Below are 23,141 nucleotides of genomic sequence, written 5' to 3' on the forward strand. Positions count from 1 at the left end.
TAAGGCCACAGCCCTAGGTACCGAAATGCAGCGAAAAAAAAAGCTGTGTTTTTTCAGCAGCGTTTTCATTGCATTTTCGCATGGTTTTCCTCTGTGGACATCTTGCCCTTTTTACACCTATATGGAAAATACCAACGTTTCTGCAGCTATAATTGACATGCTGCAATTTTTTTTCTGCACTGTGTGGATGGGATTAGCTACAATTCCATTCCCTTTGCAGATATTGTAAAATGTTGTGTTTTCACAACATGGGGCTTCAGCCTAAGGGTGAATTCACACTGAGTAAACGCTAGCTTATTCTGAACGTAAAACACGTTCAGAATAAGCGGCGTCTAAAGCAGCTCCATTCATTTCTATGGGAGCGGGGATACGAGCGCTCCCCATAGAAATGAATGGGCTGCTTCTTTCACTCCGTGCAGTCCCATTGAAGTGAATGGGGAGTGCCGGCGTGTACGCTCCGGCATGAGCAGAGCTTGCCGTATACGCCGGCACTCCCCATTCACTTCAATGGGACTGCACGGAGTGAAAGAAGCAGCCCATTCATTTCTATGGGGAGCGCTCGTATCCCCGCTCCCATAGAAATGAATGGAACTGCTTTAGACGCCGCTTATTCTGAACGTGTTTTACGTTCAGAATAAGCTAGCGTTTACTCAGTGTGAATGCACCCTAAAGGGGGTTTCCCATGAAAACGACCATATTTAAATTTGTAGACAAATAAAAGTTAAAAGTTTTTGAAAATCTAACTGGATATGACCATGAATGCAGGAACTTTCTATGATCTGATACTTGTCAGAAACCCAGTCATTCATGGTCGTTCCTGCAATCAAGGTCACATCCATCGGCAAAGACAAAAGACTGTCACCTCTGCAAAATCTGGACAACTCCTTTAAAGGAATTTCAAAAGTCAGGGAGGAGGCCAGGGAAGTTGAAACAATAAAAAACACTCGCCTGTCTCCAGCACTCCGGTGTCTGGTCCAATACGCACCATTGCCAGTTGACGTCCTGTGCCATATGTGACCACTGAGGTCACATAAAGGGAACCAATGACCTATAAGTGCAAATTCATATATGGTTATATTCATAGGAAAACTAAGATGTCCCACTGCACATAAGGCAGATTTACCTTTCTGGAATCTTGAAAAGATAAATGGCAACTCCTTAAAAAGTGTAACGATAGAAAGCGATTCACAGCAATTGAACCTAAGACATACAACTAATAACTCTTGACTATAATAGAGACAACTTCATAGAAGAGGATAACTCAAGCGCATTAATGGCTTCTAGTTGATCTTCCTGCTGCCAACCTGCCTGCTTTCACAAACAGGTCATACTATATCTGCTGTTCACGCTGATTCTCAAATTATATCCTAGATTGAGCTTGTTAATTGATGTTCTATGCCTTTTAGAATAGTGTGACACCAGCAACACAAAGTTAGACCTTCTTTCCATCTCAATTATACATCTACCTTTCCTTCTACAGTCTTGGCTCTTACACTGCTAACAGCTTGTGTCAGATTTCTCATAGATCGTAACTGGAGGTGAAGGCTAGTGTTTTTATAGCCTATGTGACATTATATTAACCTAAGATAATTAACTCATCTCATGTAACTGTGTCTAAGTCAACTTTAAAAGGAAGTAGGAAATAATTGGTTGATGAGTCTGCTTCTAAAATTATAATAATGTAGTCTAGAAACGGGTTCATGTTACATTGTATCATGCTCTGACTCACCCTCTCATGTAATCGTTTTATATATATATACAGCATATAATATTAGAAGCAGTAGGCCACAAGAGTTGATGACTGAACTTGGATTATTATAAAATTATTTAAAAGGTGCCGATCAGCAGAACTGCCCCTAAAAGTTTTTTTTTTTCCTTTTTGCTTGCAAACCTATACTAACAATAAATCATCAATATCATTTGCGGTCTAGAAAACCTATTTAAAGGGAGTCTATCATTCAAAAAAACACCTTTTTAACTGATGGCACGTTGCAATAGCATCTAAAAAGGCTATTCTACTTGTAACATGGTCTGCTATGCGAGCGTATTGGCGCAGTATGCTTATGTAGCAGGCCACCGGAAAATGGCTGCCCAGACATGCACACTTGGCTGTGCCTGATCCCAAAGTAGCAGAGCTGATTGTGCATATGTGAGGTTTGATTTACGTACAGCGATGTGTCTGATGCCTGTGAATGGAAGAAGTTCCAGAGAAGAGGAGGAGGGGAGTCATCAGAAGGTTAAAAGGGGTGGGGGATCGCCCCCAGTGATCCTAATTTGCATAAGAGAAGAAACAGAATTTTGCAGAAACAGCAGAGAGATGCAAAGAATGAAAGGTAGGAGTAGAATAGCCTTTTTAAAGGCTATTCCAATGTGCCATTAATTAAAAAGGTGTTTTCTGAATGATAGACTCCCTTTAATAATTTATCAGAGAAATATTCTTAGTTCTACATTTGTCAGGCTCTATTCGTCACCCCTCCCTCTCTATATAACTGACATTCACTCTGAAATCTCTGAACCAAGATGGAATGGAGCTTGCAGATGCATACTATCAGTTTACATGTAACCATAGAAGTCTATATGACGGGCAGGGGAGAAGGAGAGTTATGCAGCAGCTAAATACTAAGTTTATGTGTTTTATTCACATCAATACTGGTCAGTACTTCTCTGTAATGTTGACTCTGAGAGACTTGAGGATTTGGTTCTCCTATATGTATTGTGTGCAGTGTATGGGAAATATTAACAGCTAGTCTCCACCCATTGGCTTTGAGACAACCAAAAATTTTAAAAAAAACTGCAGAAGGGAGCAGAAATAAAGTTTGTCCTCATATATATATATATATATATATATATATATATATATATATATATATATATATGTGAAGCAGTGGGCAAACAAAAACTTGTCTTGTAAGTAAATGTTCTTAGCAATATCCATTGCAAAGTGAATGGCTCCTGCACTACTCATTGGGTTATGTTGATCTAGCCACTCCATCTGTATACACACTGTACTATTGACTTTGTTAAAAGCTTAGTGAACATTAAATAATATCCCCTTAATTGTTTTAGTATTCCCATTAAAATGAAGCTTTAATGTAGTAAGTGAAAAGCAAGAAACATATTTTAATACTCTCAAAAGAACGAATTATATAACAGAGGTCAGCAACCTTTTATGGACCGTGTGCTGATTTTATTTATTTTTTAAAAAAGTCAAAGATGAAGCTGCGGGTGTGCCATGCATTAGTTGTAAGGATGTTGACCCCTACATATAAGTTATATAATAGACCCCATTATGCACTCCATTCACTCATAGCCTGGACACTATATGCTAGGCCTCATGCTTTTCCCTTATTGCTTGTCTGTACATGGCTCATGCTAGAGATAAACTACTTGGAGCAGAAGTGTTCTAAACATTAAAGAGAACCCTGTGCCAAGCAAATATACCTGAAGTGCCGACCTTTGTCAAAGGTTGCTTCCCCCTGAATTATAAAATACCATTGGTTTTGAAAGGTGATCTTTAAAGAGTATATGTCATGAAAATGTTGTTTTTGTTTGTTTCTGCTTTTTCTAATGATACAATACATTTTACACTGTGAAGAGGGCTTTTTCCTTTAAATAGCTTACACATGTGATTCTAGATAATTTCATCAGCGTTTCCTAATCAGAATGTGGTCTCATGAATATTCAGGAGATATTCCGTTACTGCTCACCCCTCTTAAAATACGGTATATAATTAAAATGTATTATCTAAACTGAGTAGCAAAAGAACTTCCTTCACAGTGTTATAATCCTACAGGAGCAACATGGTTCTCAAAAGACTGATGGTGTGTATATCTAGGCGTAGTTATGTAAGCGAACTGTTTATTCCATTGGATCGTAATATACATTAAATAGGCTAATTCCAACTTGCTTTAATTTGAAGTTTCAGTTTCTTCCAGTGATACTATGTATTGTCATATGAAAACACGAAATGTTTCTCTGGTAGGCAATGGTAACAGTACATGCAAGGCAGTAGTGATCTTTCATTTTATGTAGTTGGATATGGGGAAGAAGTTACACTTTAAAAATGAGACTGCCTATTATTATTATTATTATTATTATTATTATTATTATTATTATATTATTATTCAGTATATTCTATAGTTTTAAAGAGTATCTGTTAGGTCTGATATGCCCTCCAAACCAATGATAGTGCTATTGTAGGGGCTATAAATACAGACAAAAACACATCCCACATACCAATGAAGCAATGTAGAGAAACCAATATTCTATTGATGTTCAGTTCAGACTTCTGGTGTACCAGGAACAGGCTCAATTTGGCTGATTTGCCTACAGACAGCAATAAATGCTCTAGTTCTCCAATGGTATTGCTGTCCCTTTCGTTGTAATTCACATTTTCATCCTCTGCCTATGCTACGTATGAAGCAAAATCTGGCCTGCCCCTGAGGAACTTGCACTTTGCTTTCAATGTCAGTAAAAAGATGACTACCACTTCATTGTTTCATCACTTGAGTGCAAAGATAGGGTTCTACTTTAGAGAGGATCTTTCATGTCCTCTAACACTGGCGGTGTTATATACCGTTAGAAAGCTGTCTCTGCCCCGTTTCATCACCAGTATCACTGCACAGCATCAGAGAGGCCAACCTTACAGCTCATCATCATCGCTGGCGGTTCCTAACCGCCCAGCAATGTCGCTGAACTTGGCGCAGTGTTTGCTTTCCAGCACTATATAGTATTGCCCATGATAAAAGTTTTTGTATGGCACGATTATTGTGTGGGGACCCTGAAAACCACTATATATATAATTTTTTTTTTTAATGTTCTCTTGAAGAGCAACAGTACATGTTTCTAACTTTTGATCACATAGCAGTTTTATTAACAAACCGCGCTTTGGCAGATGGCCATATTATTACATTTGTAACTGTGATATTCCATTTTATTAGTTAATACTACTTAAACCGTTTTTATAGAAAATATTCTTAGACCAAAAAAAGATATGTGACACAATATATCACACTATGGATGAATGTGCTGAAGTGGAAACTGGAATTTTTAACACTGTGCAAATTGATTTCTATGTTTTTTCTGCTAATTATATCGAAAACTAGTTGTGAAAAGTTTAAATGCAAAACGTGATCACATGCAGGGAAAATGTGTTGTTTCCAGGTTAACCTTGATGAAGTTTGAGGAAAACAATGTTATGTTTATGGTGACACCGGTTAAATATACTGCAATGTAAAAAATGGAATTGTTCATTTTATTTTTTATAAACATTATTTGTGAATAAGTTGTCTAGTGGTATGATGAAAGCAGCTTCTTTGTATCTGTGATTTACACAGATACTTATATTTGCTAATTAGCCTCTTGATACACCCCGGAAGTCTTATTGTGCACTCCTCTCTGCTATACTTTCCTATGTATGTGTACAGCACAGGCTGCTGATAACTTCCTGTTTCCTGTTTGCACACATAGATAGGAGAGAATAGCAGAGAGCAGTTCTGCTGGGAACTTCCTGTGCTGGCTGGAGGCTAATTAGCATATGAATAAAAAATGGTCTCATTCAAAAACCACTGAGGCGATTTACATACAAAAGGTAGGTGTGGAATAGCCTTTCTAAAGGTTATGAAGGTATTTGGTTAGCTAAAAATGACTTTTCCCAATGATAGAGCCCCTTTAATAAGTTCCCCTCAATGTACAATAATTTCCAATCTTGTGGTGTTGAAGGTGGTAAATCTAAAAGGAATGTGTCTCCATTTTATTAAATTTATTTATTAAAACTAGAAAGTGAAATATTTCATATTTTATTATATAAATTTATATATAGATCATATTTTGATATATTTTATAATGTCTAAAACACATATTACTCCTAGTTTTTATTTATATTAACAGATGTGAGCTTCTATTGTAATGATTTTGGTGATTGTATCGTCTATTGTTACACTTCTATTGTTATCTGTCTTGTCTGAAGTTAAACCCCTAGAGTATTGGCAAGTGTCAATATTATTAGGCTTAGTGACCATGTAGAAAATTGAAGGACATAGTACTTTTCTTTAATACAGATAGTGACATATTTTAAAAAGTATGTAAAAAAAAAATCTTAAAAATGTTTAACATTAAAACTTAGGTCATTTTCTGGTGATACATTCCCTTTACAGGGTATATTCCAGTATTTTTTTTAAAGGGATTCTACCACTAAAACACTTTTTTTTCTAGTTACCACGTCGGAATAGCCTTTAAAAAGGCTATTCGTCTCTTACTTGTGGAAGTGCTCTCCGCCGCGCCGTTCGTTCAAAATACCGGTTTGTACCGGTATGCTAATGAGTTCTCTCGCAGCGATGGGGGCGTCCCCATCGCAGGAGCAGCGATGGGGGCGTCCCCATTGCAGCTCGAAAACTCACCGCAGCGCCGCCTCTCCGGTCTTCGGTGTCCTCCCCTTGCCTCTTCAGTGTCTGTCGGACGCCTGCGCAGTATGCTCTCTGTTCGGCGAAGATTGCCGAACGTACTGCGCATGCGCGAAAGTGCGGTGCCCGCACTATGGCTGGGACCGCTATTTCGCGCATGCGCAGTACGTTCGGCAATCTTCGTCGAACAGAGCGTACTGCGCAGGCGTCCGACAGTACGCTGAAGAAGCAAGGGGAGGACACCGAAGACCGGAGAGGCGGCGCTGCGGTGAGTTTTCGAGCTGCAATGGGGACGCCCCCATCGCTGCTCCTGCAATGGGGACGCCCCCATCGCTGCAAGAGAACTCATTAGCATACCGGTACAAACCGGTATTTTGAACGAACGGCGCGGCGGAGAGCACTTCCACAGGTAAGAGACGAATAGCCTTTTTAAAGGCTATTCCGACGTGGTAACTAGAAAAAAAAGTGTTTTAGTGGTAGAATCCCTTTAATGATTTTCTACTTGAATGCATTGTAGCTTGGCAGCTTAGCTCCAGTGTACCTGCCCACAAGGATATATGAGCAGTGGATTTACTGTGACAGTCTGTGCTTGCAAATACTTCTGTATAAAATCTGCTGCAGCTACTTATAGCGGCCTAAAAGCAATAGACAAAAATCATTTACTTCTGCCAACCATTGTTTGAAAAATGAAAGAAAGTGATTGCTTACAATGGTTGATAGCAGATTTCTGTCTACCAAAAATGTTACTGGCGAAGTTGGAAAATTCCATTAAAAATTTAGCATGTGTGGCATGATTGTGCAAATTAGGCTTCATTCAGATCACGTTTTGATATCCGTCTAGCACATTCGTTTAATGGCCGGAAAAATCGGACGCAACCAGATGACCATCTGTGTACATGGATGTCCATTTACAAAAAAAGGATCCATTTCAGTTTTTTATTAAGGACACCAAAACATAATATAACATACTTTTGTGTCCATCCAAAAAAAGGTAGAAACCTTTGTTTTTGTTTTTACATCCGATTAAACCGATGTAAAAAAATATATGTGATCAGAGTAGAGCCTTAAGCTGATCATTTGCACAGTCTGTGTCAGTTTTGTGTGGAGCCGGACAATATTATTCACCACTTCAAAATAGAATTATTATTTATTATATTATATATGAGGCTGGGTTTACAGGGCACTCTTTTATGAAGAACTGCATGCTGTTTTTATTGCAATAATGCCTATCCCATGTTATGTTCCATGCACACGAATATATTCTTAGGCATGTGTGAAAGCTGTTTTTCATGGATGATTATTTGCTATGGCCCCTGTGGGGAAGGTAGCTCGGTAGAAGCAGTGGTGCGGACCCAGCCAGTCAAAGACGGGGACACAAATTTTGCAGCAAAGCAGTTTATTTAAGAAAAATACCAAAATAAACCTTTAGGTCAGGCACAAAAATGACCAAAATAAAATACATTCTTAACTTCAGACAAAATAATGTCATAAAAAATCCTGCTCGTTTGAGCGCTAATTATAAAGGAAAATACTAACTGTACATGTGTCTTACTATCTAGCCACATAAATCCACCCAAAAAAACAAACACTATACAGTACACAAGGCTCTCAGTGTCGGGACAGACCTAGTCACTTCCTCTTCTCCCAGTATCTGCCCTGATGTGCAGACTTAGCAGACTTTTATGGCCCAGTAATGAGCCTATGTCCCACATCTGGGGCTAAAGCCTACTCCAGACCCGCTCTGGACCACATATAAGTCAGTAATCTTGAGCTGATATAGCGAGACTTCAGCACTTTGCCTTTCACTTTTGTACACCCCATACACATGGCCATGTATTATCACAATTGCATGCTAGCGAATGTGAGCCTGAGGAAAAGTCCTATAGCTGTCCAATTTGCGACCTTTACTGATTTAAGCATATCAGTGGGTCCATGGAGGTATAGGAATTCAATTACAATTTTGTTTTCCTGAATTAGAAACTTTGCTGCGCCTGTCTGTCCATAGCTGTCTGACATTTATTTTAATTTACTTTTGAGTTTTATATAACAAAACAAAATAATGGGGTACATTAGTAGAAAAACACATAATCAGATTATATCGACAAGATACAAATCTCATAAAATATTCTGAGTTGGAGCTGGAGTCCGCATGTGGAGAAATAGGAATCGATGGTTTGGCCTTCCGACTCCAAAGTCACTCTAACCTGCCAGATCAGCTGACTCTGTAAAAGTATTAAGGTTAAAGAAGTGAACGTACCTTATCCTTTGTTCTCTTAGGACAATTCATTTTCCCATGGGGCCACATGAGAAATTGGAAGGATTTTAGAGGGCCAGACTAATATACTTAACTCAGTTCTACCCAATACCTATATACTATATACAGTATTTATACTATCCCTTCATAAAAATCAGTAAATGAAACATTACAATGATTCAATGACAATGTGGAGGACCTAATTACAACATTATTTAATGATGAGATGATGAACTTGTGATTGTTCAGTTTCGAAATTGTAAATTTTTGCAGTGTTTAAAAAACTAGCATCACATCCTGACATAAAATAGCAAGCTTTTCAAAGATCAGCATCCCTTTAACTTAAAGGGATTCTATCATTAAAAACATGTTTTAAACTAAAGCACGTAGTAATAGCCTTTATAAAGGCCATTCATCTCTTATCTTTATCTTGAAGGTCCGCACTGCCGTTTTTGAATTTTTCTTCATTGTGCTCAGAAAGCACAGGGGGCGTTCTCCCTAAGCTCTGAGCACAGCATTGTCATTTCCATCCAGGCCCCCTTTATTCTGCTCTGTCAGCCATTCTCCTCCTCTTCTTAAAGGGGTCCACCACAAAATAGCCGATAGAAGAGCCGATTGTTCATGTCTGAAGCAGAGCAGAAGAAAGGCGGCGCTGGATGGATGACTACGCTGTGCTCAGAGCACAGGCGGAGCGCCACCATTGCTTTCTGAGTATAGAGAGTACGCCCCTGTACAACTATCTCACGTGTGCCAATCAGAAATAGTTAGAGGGCCGGATGTAGCCCACAGGCCCTACAATGCCCAGGTCTGTCTTTAGAGATAGTCCTCTCCCAAAGGTGTTTTGCAGTGGTTTATTCCCCTCACTCCATGGAAAACTAGGAAAGCGCACATGTGTATGGGGGAGTTGGGAAGGTAACCTGCCAGACAAAAAAGCGGTTGGTCACCAGATATTGAAGGTGTATGATCAACCTTATTGCTCACCTCATCCTATGAAATATAGTATGTGGTACCGAAGCAGTTACTCTATATGACTGGAAATACCTGAATGTGTATATATATATTTTTTAATTATGATCTTTTATTTCCTGTGTGAATTAGGAAATGCTCCATAATTTAATCCACAACTCTGCAGTTAAAAGCCCACATAATCACTCCTATACATACTAATAAAGCAGTCAGTTCTCCATTTTTACACAGGGAATTGCTCTTCAAAGCTGCTTACCATCTTCCTCCCCCATTTTCTTATTCCAGTATAGATAGGAATAGAAATCCCAGAAGACCTTGATTTTCATATATGCATGGATAGAAAAGAGTTCAATGTATATCTTATTCTGGGTCAAATTCTTGTTGACGTGTGCCGTGTGTGATGAATACACCTCATTCAATAAACATGACGCTTCTGAATATATAAACACATAATAAACTATTTTAGATTCTTACATTAAAGTTTTATGACATTAAGCTCAGATATATTGTTCGTAGATAGAAATCCTCTACCACTTTTGTTGGTTAGTGGATTTGAGATTTGTCATTTGCATTTTTTATGAGACTGAAATTATTAATCAAAGAACAGAGAAAACAATAGCTGTAGTCCATATTTCCTGGAAAATGCTAAGGCTAAAACCCACTAAAGAGGGCTCATCTCATCCACACACTAGTCTTTCTTTAGTTTACAAATGATGGTGTAAAACCATGCTTTGCATACTATAGAGAAATGGCGCATACATTACTATATTGTGATACATTTACAAGCCTCCTTAAAGGGGCTCTATCATTTGGAAATCATTTTTTTAGATAGGCTATTCAGGTGCTGCTAGTAGAATTTGAAAAGACACCCCCCTGTTTTTTTTTTACATATCAGTGCACCCTGGGCATTCCCTAAGCCATCGTGTACCCCCCCCGAGTCATACCTTTATAACGCCCCCTCCTATGCTTGTGCTCCAAGATGCCCTCCTCCTCTATAGGTGTAACCGCCTCCATTCTCTGTAGTCTAAGCTCTGAAATCTCTGACATGTGCAGTAATGCTCCCTTCTGAGCGCTACTGCACATGCGTGAGCGCCATTTTCTTGTGCGCTTTCTTCCATTGTCCATAAGAAAATGGTGCTCAGGCATGTTCAGTAGTGCTCAGAAAGGAGCGTTACTGCACATGCCCAAGATTTCAAAGCGCAGGGATCGAAACTACAGAGAATGGAGGCGGTTACACCTATGGAGGAGGAGGCCATCTTCGAGCACAAGCAAAGGAGGGGGTATTATAAAGGTATGACACAAGGGAAGGGGGGGTGCACGTTGCCTTGGGGAATGTCCAGGGTGCACGGACAGGTTCATTTGCATATCGGTTTTACCAATATGTAAAAAAAACAGGGGGTCTTTCCAAAATCTACTAGCCTCACCTGAATAGCCTTTTTAAAGGCTATTCAGGCATATCACTATCTAAAAACATGATTTCCTTTTGATTTATCTGCATGGAGCTGTTAGGCTGCATGCACACGGAGTTACACCGGGCTTGTAAAAATACTCATTCACAGCCGTACACATGAGGGCTGCGGACGGCTCCCAAACACTTCCCATTCACTTCAATGGGAGCGCTCGTAACGCTGGCTTTACGAGAGCTCCCATTGAAGTGAATGGGAAGTGTTCGGGAGCCATCCGCAGCGCTCGCGTGTATGGCTGTGAATGAGTATTTTTACAAGCCCGGCGTAACTCCGTGTGCATGCAGCCTTACTCTGTTACAGTGGGGCAAAAAAGTATTTAGTCAATCACCAATAGTGCAAGTTCCACCACTTAAAAAGATGAGAGGCGTCTGTAATTTACATCATAGGTAGACCTCAACTATGAGAGACAAAATGAGAAAACAAATCCAGAAAATCACATTGTCAGATTTTGTAAGAATTTATTTGCAAATTATGGTGGAAAATAAGTATTTGGTCAGTAACAAAATGTCATCTCAATACTTCGTTATATATCCTTTGTTGGCAATGACAGAGGTCAAACGTTTTCTGTAAGTCTTCACAAAGTTGGCACACACTGTTGTTGGTATGTTGGCCCATTCCTCCATGCAGATCTCCTCTAGAGCAGTGATGTTTTGGGGCTGTCGCTTGGCAACACGGACTTTCAACTCCCTCCAAAGGTTTTCTATAGGGTTGAGATCTGGAGACTGGCTAGGCCACTCCAGGACCTTGAAATGCTTCTTACAAAGCCACTCCTTCGTTGCCCTGGCGGTGTGCTTTGGATCATTGTCATGTTGAAAGACCCAGCCACGTTTCATCTTCAATGCCCTTGCTGATGGAAGGAGGTTTGCACTCAAAATCTCACGATACATGGCCCCATTCATTCTTTCATGTACCCGGATCAGTCGTCCTGGCCCCTTTGCAGAGAAACAGCCCCAAAGCATGATGTTTCCACCCCCATGCTTTACAGTAGGTATGGTGTTTGATGGATGCAACTCAGTATTCTTTTTCCTCCAAACACGAAAAGTTGTGTTTCTACCAAACAGTTCCAGTTTGGTTTCATCAGACCATAGGACATTCTCCCAATACTCTTCTGGATCATCCAAATGCTCTCTAACAAACTTCAGACGGGCCCGGACGTGTACTGGCTTAAGCAGTGGAACACGTCTGGCACTGCAGGATCTGAGTCCCTGGCGGCGTAGTGTGTTACTGATGGTAGGCTTTGTTACATTGGTCCCAGCTCTCTGCAGTTCATTCACTAGGTCCCCCCGCGTGGTTCTGGGATTTTTGCTCACCGGTCTTGTGATCATTTTGACCCCACGGGGTGAGATTTTGCGTGGAGCCCCAGATCGAGGGAGATTATCAGTGGTCTTGTATGTCTTCCATTTTCTAATTATTGCTCCCACAGTTGATTTCTTCAATCCAAGCTGGTTGCCTATTGCAGATTCAGTCTTCCCAGCCTGGTGCAGGGCTACAATTTTGTTTCTGGTGTCCTTTGACAGCTCTTTGGTCTTCACCATAGTGGAGTTTGGAGTCTGACTGTTTGAGGGTGTGCACAGGTGTCTTTTTATACTGATAACAAGTTTAAACAGGTGCCATTACTACAGGTAATGAGTGGAGGAAAGAGGAGACTCTTAAAGAAGAAGTTACAGGTCTGTGAGAGCCAGAAATCTTGATTGCTTGTAGGTGACCAAATACTTATTTTCCACCATAACTTGCAAATAAATTCTTACAAAATCTGACAATGTGATTTTCTGGATTTGTTTTCTCATTTTGTCTCTCATAGTTGAGGTCTACCTATGATGTAAATTACAGACGCCTCTCATCTTTTTAAGTGGTGGAACTTGCACTATTGGTGACTGACTAAATACTTTTTTGTCCCACTGTATTCCTCTAGTAAATATATGAATACATTGAAAACCGAATTGATTCCCATTCTTCCTGTCAAAAGGGTGTACCTGTTCTGGAATTGCTACCACTGATTGTATGGTGTCTGGCTCTGTGACAACATCCCTCCAATTGGTAGACCACCAGTTTTTAATGTGTTCTTACATTTCTGATAGAAATAACAGAGTAATAAGAAAAAAAATGCTCCATAATTGTTTCACTATGAGAGAAGCAAGCATTTACTAAAAAAAAGGCATGTCAGGATATGTGGCAGGTCTTCTTTAAAAAAGACTCTCGTACATGAATATTACATATGCCTGATCGCTGCCCTATATCCCTGTATCAGACAACCAATGCTCTAAAACTATGGCTCTGTTTAGCACATTGATGTGAGGAATTGCTAATGGCATGTAACAGTATGAGATACTAGCCCTTCCCTACTATACTTGGGAGCACATCTGGACCTCAAATGAAGTGTTTAGATGTTACATTGGTGTACAAAGGTTGCCAAGAATGGCTACAAAAGGAATGGGAAATATATAAGAATTATTTCTACCTCTACATTCTGCTGTGTTTCCGCAATTTGAACATTTGTGTACCTCAAGTTATTATAAAGTAGACAATTTTACTTGTTGAATAATAGTAAGTTCTACATGCTCCTAATATAGTTGATGTCAGCTGAAATGCTTTGCCATTTAAAGTTCTCTGTTGGATGGGAACAATCTTCTTCACATTCTTAGGTCAGATAGCTGTGCCAGTTTGTTCAGTAGGTTTTTAAGATCCATTGGTTTTTGGTTAAAGGGCTGCCATCAGGAATTTCAGGGCACATATAGGCAATTTTTTTTGACTGCTGCTTGGTACAACAACATTGTATAGGAATTGGGGGTCCTACGCATGCAGGTAGGCTTCGTCTGCAGGGCCATATTCAGGTGATATCATGAATAGGGGGTCTATGGTGAGCTATCTGCACTTCATTGTTACTCATGGGCAGCAGCAGTAATGTGACTGGGGGGGGGGCAGCTACATGTCCAGCTATTGGGCCCCTTTCCCTTAGAGCTGTGACCATTGCCACCAGTACTGCCCTAGTGACAGCCTTGTTTGGTACTCTGGGGTAATAGTATGACATTGTGTTAGATTCTTTTCCATTATCGTCCAATATCTTCCATTATCACCAAGAGCAGCAATAAACGGTGTGATAGCAATTGGATTTAGAGCTAACACAGTACCACAGTTTTTGCTAAATTGCTAAACACTGTATCTACCCCCTACATTAAATCACTGTGTACTATGAATATGGGTGATTTCATATGAATTACTAGAGAAACATTCAGTTATCTGTTGAAAGCCCTATAATGGATCATATAAGCCAGTACAAAAAATGCATGTGCTATTGGATCTCACTGGAGAGTCTAAGTTATGATATACAATAATTGTCAGAACTTCTTGTAGGTTAAAGAGGACCTTTCACCACTTTTGGGCACATGCAGTGTTATATACTACCAGAAAGCCGACAGTGCGCTGAAATCAGCGCACTGTCGGCTTTCCCGATCCGTGCCCGGTGTACAGAGCTTACGGTGCCGGTACCATAGTGCTCTATGGTCAGAAGGGTGTTTCTGACCATTAGCCAGAGACGTCCTTCTGCCTCGCGGCGCCTATCGCGCTGTGCTGTGGAGCGGGGAGGAACGCCCCCTCCCTCTGCTCACACAGCTCGTCCATAGACGAGTATTATCAGGAGAGGGAGGGGGCGTTCCTCCCCGCTCCACAGCACAGCGCGATTGGCGCCGCGAGGCAGAAGGACGTCTCTGGCTAATGGTCAGAAACACCCTTCTGACCATAGAGCACTACGGTACCGGCACCGTAAGCTCTGTACACCGGGCACAGATCGGGAAAGCCGACAGTGCGCTGAAATCAGCGCACTGTCGGCTTTCTGGCAGTATATAACACTGCATGTGCCCAAAAGTGGTGAAAGGTCCTCTTTAATATAGAGGCTGGTCATGCAGTAAAATTTAATGGTGCTATTTAACAAATTCACTAAATCTCAACATTTACCAAAAACAAGCCTTAATAGTTAAAACCTTCTTATCACCCCAGCAGTAAAGAGAAATAACACATGTTCAATCTGCTAAATTAATTAGAGATGTCTCACAACAGTTCCTTAGAAGAAATGCTTCATAAGTATCTGACATTAAGGTGAAGGTGAAATGTGTCAGTGATGAAGTATATTATATTGCACTATATAGCACTTTGCTTTATTACATATTTAATAGCTTAATAATCAATTTATAAAATGTGATGTAAAAGAAAAGGACGCGTTTACTAATAACAACCACAAGACCTTAAAAGGAATATGTGGCTATTATTTGGAATTTATTTATCAGAACCAGATATCTTACAAACAGGGGATTATGGGAGAAATATGCAAATCTGTTTCCCAAGATGTAAATAGAGAAACTGTGCCTCTGTTTGCTGCACGCTAGGGGTAGCTCCCTGGAACATCATGCCCAACATTCCAATAAGCCTTTACTGCAATAATGCGGGATCTTGCCAAGTCAGTATCCCAGCTGTGGACAGCGCTGTTTCGATCTGGTTGGATCTCTTCAGCACAGCCTATGGAAAACTGATTTGGCAGAGGTGAGAGACTTCTAGACCAGGTTATGGGAATAATGTCACTCCCTAAGGAGAGACCACCTTCTCAGGCGTGTGGAGTCTTACAAAAAGCCATTTTGGGAAACAGATTTGCATATTTTTCTCATAATCCCCACAGTGGAGCTAAAATGGCTTTTTGTAAGACTTCACACGCCTGAGAAGGTGGTCTCTCCTTAGGGAGTGACATTATCCCCATAACCTGTTCTAGAAGTCTCTCACCTCTGCCATATCAGTTTTCCCTAGGCTGTACTGCAGAGATCCAACCAGATCGAAATAGCGCTGTCCACAGCTGTGATACTGACTTGGCAAAATCCCGCATCATTGCAGTGAAGGAAAGTCGGCCATGATGTTCAAGGGAGCTACCCCTAGAGGGCAGCAAACAGCGGCACAGTTTCTCTATTTACATCTTGGGAAACAGATTTGCATATTTTTCCATAGTACCAGAAATATATCTTCTTTGTTTTTATTTTCTGCTAGTAGATTATGATAGTACAACATAATAGGGGCTGTCTTCTTGCTTGAGCTTCTCCTCTGCTGTGTTAATAGCTTTTGTGGTATGCAGTCCTGGCCATAGGCAGCAATAGTCTGGTAATATGCTAATTATTTTCCCTACTGTCATGTGCGCATTTCGAGGTTGTTGCCTAATTGTCATATTGGGTGCTGAAAGTAACTGCACAGTGGGTGATACTGAGAAATCCTGACTGTGCCAGGATTCCATAGAATTGAAGGTGGCAGAGGTGGTGAAAGGTCTTCTTTAAAGTGTACATAAGAAGTAAGACAAGAACAACAGAGAAGAGAAAACATAAATAATTTGAGTTTGCATCTTTAAACTGTCTGCGTTTTCTGCCACATATAAGTTGGCTTATTGTTCACCAGAATGTAAGCCACATCCTTCTCGCCAACTCAGGCTGGGGCCCCATGTGGCGTTTCTGCCATGGAAAAAATCTGGGTGTTTTACAGTCAGAGCAAAGTGGATGGGATGCTAGCGAATTCAATGCACACTTTGTGGTAAAAACCGCACTAAGGGGGCAACACAGTGGCCCGGTGGTTAGTACTGCAGCCATGCAACGCTGGAGTCCTGGGTTCAAATCCTGCCAAGGACAACATCTACAAGGAGTTTGTATGTTCTCCTAATGTTAGTGTGGATTTCCTCCCATACTCCAAAGACCTACTGATAGGGAAAAATGTAGCTTGTGAGCCCTATATGAGGTTCACAATTTACATAAAAAAAAACAACAACAAAAAACGCACTATGGGCATGCCACAATTTCCAAAACTGGCTTGGTTTTGGAAATCGATGCATGTCAATTATACCTACGGAAATATTGGCGGTTTCCCCATACGTATAATAGAAACAGAGAGGAAACCTTTGCAAACTTTCTGTCGAAAGCGCTGTGGGAAGAACCGTAATGTGTTGCCACTGCGGTTTTTCCCACATCGCTTTTTTGCTGCGGGACGCCATGTGGAGACTTGGCCTAAAACACACTATAAATGTGCACAGGGTGCAGTTTTGTGGTGCAAATGAAGTCAAAATTTTGGTGCATTTCTATTAGTAAACCTGTCCAACTGAGTGGGCAGAAAATCAAGTTCATGGCGTAATGAAAGTAAGATGACCTTATCCGGTAGTGATGGATGATCTTTACATCAGGCACAGAGTAAGATTCATCTCCCTATAACACATAAGAATATGCAAACCATTGTTCACAATGAAGACTTTTACCTGGCAAGGAAACTGATCTGACCTGAACTCTATAGAAAACTTGAAATGCCTATCAGATAAGTGGAGTGTAGATTGCAGCATAGATCGATCATTCAGCATTACATGTTTTCATCTGATATATAAGCATTTACATTTAGTTAAATACATTGACTAGTTAGTTTCTAAAATCATTTATATCACTTTCTTCTGTTTTGTTCGTTTTTTTACAGTTGTTGAAGCTTTTTTCCTAAATTCTGAAAAGGAACAGTATCTAGAAGTTGAACTTGGCCCGTAAGTTCTTTTATTTGTGTTTCTAAAATTGTAACACGTTATACAGTATATCAGTGGTTTGTGCCCAGTCACATTCTGAAAATATTCACTGTAAGGGTGTATTCACACAGGGTGCAACAGAGAGGTGCGCTACATCAGCATCATGTGCAATTATGTAGTTTTGTAATGATTTTACTGTATTGAAATTTTGCTGGTTTCAGGGCTGCAGGTTAGAAGTTACTATTGTCATTAAACAGTTCCATGATGAGAGTTTCATATAATTCGACTACTCCCCACAGACGCTAGAGGCCCCACCTCTAGCGCCCCCATGTGGAGGAGTTTGAATGAAGTTACAGGCAGTTAGGTATGTATGGGACTGATGGGGACAGCCTAGTGCTGCAGCAATATTTTTTATATGTCAGTTATTATACAAAAAGGTTTGATACTGGGAATATCCCTTTAAGCTTTAAAGGTGTTGTGTTTCTACAGACACCTATCCTTAAGTGTCACTTTGCTCGGGCTCTGTTGACTGCAACTCCCAGTGATCAGGAAAATGGGGGAATGAAAGTCCCCTTGAAAACCTCCCTGGCAATTCAGTGAATCTACTATTTCAGTTATTTTGTATGCATGTCATCCTATGTCACACTGCTATTGGCTAAAGGATATGTCACTGACTGAATGCTGTCCAATCAGGGTTGCTGATATGTAAAGATCCAAAGCCAAAATTCAGTGATATATAAATGGAGGTCCTGGCTTGTAAAAAAGGGAAGTGTCTTAAAATAGTCATTCATTAATAGTGATTGAGGTAAAATGTACTACTAATGCTAGGTTCACACCTGCGTTCGGGTCTCCGTTCTGAGCTTTCCGTCTTCTGCATGCCAGAAGTCGGAAAGCTCAGACCGGGTCCGGCCGTGAGCGGCGGTGAGCGTTTTAGGCTCTCCGCCGCGAAACCGGATTTTTTAATCCGGACACAGAGTACTGCATGTCCGACTCTGTGTCCGGATTATAAAACCCGGTTTCGCGGTGGAGAGCTTAAAACGCTCACCGCCGCTCACGGCCGGACATCTTTCTCACCCATTCAAATGAATGGGTGAGAGACTCCTGCAGGTTTCCGTCTCCTGCCTCTGTTTTAGGCAGGAAACGGAAACCTGAACTACGGAGTGGACAACGCTTATGTGAACGAGCTCTAAGCAAGATTTTGATTTAGGTCCTAATTGCCAAGCCCTTGTGCCAGTGCACTCCTGTGACCAGGGATCCGTTCACACCTATAGTTTATGGGGTCCATGTGGCTTCTTGGCTATCCACTTTTTAATGCATATAGGTTTCCGTTCGGGGGATCCCCGAATGGAATAGCAAATGCAGATGTGAACCGGGCCTAACAACTTGTAATATTACCCATTTCACATTATTCATACACTGTAGAGGTCAGAAACTCTCTCTACTATGTAGTTGCCATGTTGGCATACTGCAGCACCTTTTCAAGTGAATGCATTGCCGTGGCACAACCACTACACAATGAATGCAGCCATCTACTTCCGTCTTCATGCATTGTGTGGTTCAGCTGATTGGCTGGGGTGCCATTTGTCACACCCCCACTGATCTGATATTAGTGAACTATCCTAGGGATAAATTATCAACATCTAAAGGCTATAAGACCGTTAAATATATTTTTTTATAGGTCATCATTAGTGTGTGTTTCCATTTTTTTTTTCTCACAGAGTGAAATTGATATTGGTGAGGTTTTATAACTATGACTTGAAGTATTCTTTGGCGCTTTTCTGGGTACTGATACTGTACTTTCCAGGTAAAATAATACTGAAGCAGCACTTACTTTAATGGAGCCATTGGCACTTATGCAGTTAGATGAAAGGTTCATGGAGCTTCAGAAAAGCAGGAGGCATAGCTAAGATGTAGGGTTCTGTAGATTTTTCTTCACTTGCACCTTCACCATGGTAAAAACAGAGGTAGAGTCCTTATAGCAGATTGCAGGAAGCAAAACTAGGGAATGTGTTACTTGCCTGCAATAGCAGTTTCAGCGCCAGGTAAGTACAGGGATCATTGTCATATTGTAATTATATTGATCTTAGGTGTCCATGGCGTTAGCAGAAAGGCAGCAGAGAGGATCAGAAGTACAGCAGCTTAGTCCCTGTTGAAAGTTGAGGATGCTATATAGTCCCATTGCTGGAAAGGGGTGGTTGGAAATCCAAATCAGCCTGGCTATAGTGCTGCCCACAAGATGACTGCTGAGGAACAATAAAGCTGTGGAGGAGATCCCTTTACCCCCTTCACACTCCCTGGTGATTTGGGCCTTGGAGAACCATCCTCCTCTGCCACCGGGACCCAGAAAAGGGAGAGGACTGGAATGCAGCACTGTAGGTATGGGCCACATATGCATTTCTAGCATCCTCTTGTTAAGCTGAGGTCCCAGCTTCTAGGCCTCCATGCTGGGAGTACCCAACATCCCAACGGAGAATGGCTAGTCTTCGTAGGCCCAGGGCACTGAGACCCTCAGGCCATTTATGAGAAATGCAGCTTCTGGACCCCCTGTGCCTCCAATTTTCTGACATCTTAAAAGATAATACAACTGGATAACTTTTTTTGCTTGTCCTGACAAGCTGTTTTTCTAGTGTAATGGCAGTGAGTGTCAGCACATAAATCATTCTAAGCACTTTATACAGTGTTTAATCAGCAGCAGTTAAGATGCTACTGAAGGTTTGCAGAGCTGAAAATGAGCTATCATAAAAAGTGCTTGTTCCGCACTACTCTTAGTACTTATGAGAGTACTGCATGCTGCAAATTATCTGTACACATGAAGTGTCAGTGGCGTTAAAGAGGTTATCCAGCCTTAGAAAACTAGGCTATCCATATCAGATCACTGGGGGTCTGGCCCTTAACAACACATCTTCTGTTTGAAGGGGCCAAGGTACTTGTACATGTGCCTTAGCCTATTCACTGTATTTTTCAATTTGGAGGTGCGAGTTGTTGCACTGTTGTCCCACTAAATTTAATAAAGCTAAACAGCTTCTTCAAAAACTATGGAAAACTGAGTATAAACCAGCAACCCGCTCTAGCTCTTGTATGAGCTACACTGCCATTCAGAGAGCTGATCAGCTGGGTGATGAGTCAGACCCTCAAGGCTCTGATGTTGATAGCCTATCCTAAGGACATATCATCAATATCAGATTGGTGGAGGTATGACACCTAGACTGATCAGTTGTCTGAAGAGGCCTGGGCTCCCACCTCTTTGTTGGCTACCCAGTAAAACACCTTACATTGTATAGTGGCAGTGAATAGTATTGCAGCTTAGCCCATCCATCCCCTGTTTCTAGTATGGACCTATTCTTAAGATAGATCATTATTTCAGGCTGTTTCGGTCCAATACCATGACCACCAATTAACTGTGAACAGCCACCAGCACCAGAAGTACATAGTGGATGGAGACAAAAACAGGACTAAGGGTAGGTTAGCAGTATCAAACTTAAAGAAAACCCTCATAACCAATACCCACAACTGTTGTGTGTTTTTTTTTTTTGTTTTGGTTTTTCCTTTCAAGGCTGTATGAGGTCTTTATGTGGGACAAATGTCTGTTTCTAATGGTACTATTTAATACTCCATATGATGTACTGGGAAGCTAGAAAACTCAAAATGGCGTGAAATTAGAAATAAACTGCTATTGCATCAGTTTCTTATAGGTTTTATTTTTGCAGCTTTCATTGTGCATTAAAAATGACCTGTTTGTAGTCATGACTGAATACAGGATATATGCAGTGCTCCTATTAATCCCTTTCCGACGGAACAGGAGCACTGCAGATACCCTATATTCAGTAGACCGGGCACTGTCAGACACAGGATACCTAATGTGTATGTGTTTCACAGTCATTTTCTACTTTTGTATGTATTCTAGGAAAGGAGGGATTTATTTATTTATTTTATTTTTTTTATTATATATTTTTTAAAGCTTCTCTGTTTTTTCACTATTTTATGGGAGATTCTATAAATTTTTATTGCGGCTGGTCATAGACACCCCCCCCCCCCAAAAAAAAAAAAAAAAAAAAAAAAAATTATTTTTTTTTGCTTGACTCAAGTATAAGCCGAGAGGGGCTTTTTCAGCACAAAAACTGTGCTGAAAAACTCGGCTTATACTCGAGTATATACGGTAATTTTAGTTGATTTACTTTCTTAATTTTTTTTTTTCTTTCAGCAGCGTTTCTGTCAGTGAGACCTATGAAAAGTCTATTTCAAAAATAATTGTTATTTGTCGTGTTAAACAGGACATGCAGTAACCAGGATACGGTCACTTTACCCTCCTGTTTATTATTTGTGATATGAAAGACATTAATGGAACTGCCTGTAACTTGTTACGCAGTACGCTTAATGGTTTAACCAATCTTCTAGCTCATTTACAAAACTATTGCAAATTGCAGATTCACCAGGTGAAAGGTCATCTTTAACCCCTTCCCCCTGCGGGCGCTTTTCGATTTTCATTTTTCATTTTTGACTCTTCCCCCTTCCAAAGCCCATAACTTTTTTATTTTTCCACTCTTGCAATGTGTTTTTTGAATCATTTTTTTACACGTGTATTCTTTACACGTGTATTGTGCCAAAATGAGCCGCGTTTACTCCATGTGAATGGACCCTTAACCCCTTCCTGACATGCGCCGTAATAGTACGGCGCATGTCGGGTCTGTAACTATGGCGACCGCCCGGGAGCCGGGCGGCCGCCATAGCCGCCGGGTGTCTACTGCTTTAAGCAGTAGACAACCGGCTCTAATGCCTCCGATCGGTCCGATCTGAAGGGGCTAAGACTCTCTGCAGTGCTGAGGGCTCATTATAGGTTGTGGGCTATCCAATTACCTTTCTGGCTACTCCTGGCTATATAACTCTACTTTGCATGCTGTCAGTTGTCGGTCTTAAACTTTTGTTGCCTGTGGTTTCCAGTAGTGATCTGTCTGCCTGAAATTGCTACTGTCATCTGAGTCCTGGTCCGTTCAGCTATATCTTTCTGCCTATTCATCTTATTTTGATATCTGATAAGTATTTAAAGGGGTTGTCCCATCACAAGGATCCTATCTATACTGCTTCTTAATGTGAATGTAAGACTTTTCCTAAATACACTGCTTCAGCAAAACTGCTTTGCTTGTCCACTATCTTACTTTATTCAATTCTTTGTGGCCACAGCCCTGACTTAGCTGCTCATGAGTCAAGTGATGTATCTGCTGCTCTCAGGGGGGAGGGAGGAGGGGCTAAGTGCAGGGAGCGAGCCTGTGTATCTAGCTATTCCTGTGTCTACACCACGTGACTTAGCTTCCTGCTATCAGATAGGGGAGAGGAGCTGCTTTCATTTCTGAACTTGTCTTCTGTTCTCCCAGTTATCAGGTTAGCTAATTCAATTGTGTTCATTATGGCAGAGACAGGCAGTGTCTGTATGTAACACAGAATGGAGTTGCTGCTGCCTGTACTTCATAGTCCAATGTGGGCGGGCGGAGCTTCATGTGAATTTGGGGGCGGAGCTAAATGCCAGGTTGCATGTGAAACCC

General features: G+C 40.9%; 1 protein-coding gene across 2 annotated transcripts in view; it reads left to right on the forward strand.

Moving 5' to 3' along the window:
* The window catches only part of LOC142218683 (UPF0462 protein C4orf33 homolog), a 78,116-nt gene that overhangs the window by 45,330 nt on the left and 9,645 nt on the right, over positions 1 to 23,141 (forward strand). For both annotated transcript variants that reach the window (XM_075287572.1, XM_075287563.1), the window contains exon 3: positions 17,565 to 17,625. In XM_075287572.1, coding sequence (XP_075143673.1) covers positions 17,565 to 17,625 — 61 coding nt within the window. The remainder of the gene's footprint in view (positions 1 to 17,564; positions 17,626 to 23,141) is intronic.

Source organism: Leptodactylus fuscus, chromosome 1 (genome assembly GCF_031893055.1).
Source record: "Leptodactylus fuscus isolate aLepFus1 chromosome 1, aLepFus1.hap2, whole genome shotgun sequence".
Taxonomy (NCBI): Eukaryota; Metazoa; Chordata; class Amphibia; order Anura; family Leptodactylidae; genus Leptodactylus; species Leptodactylus fuscus.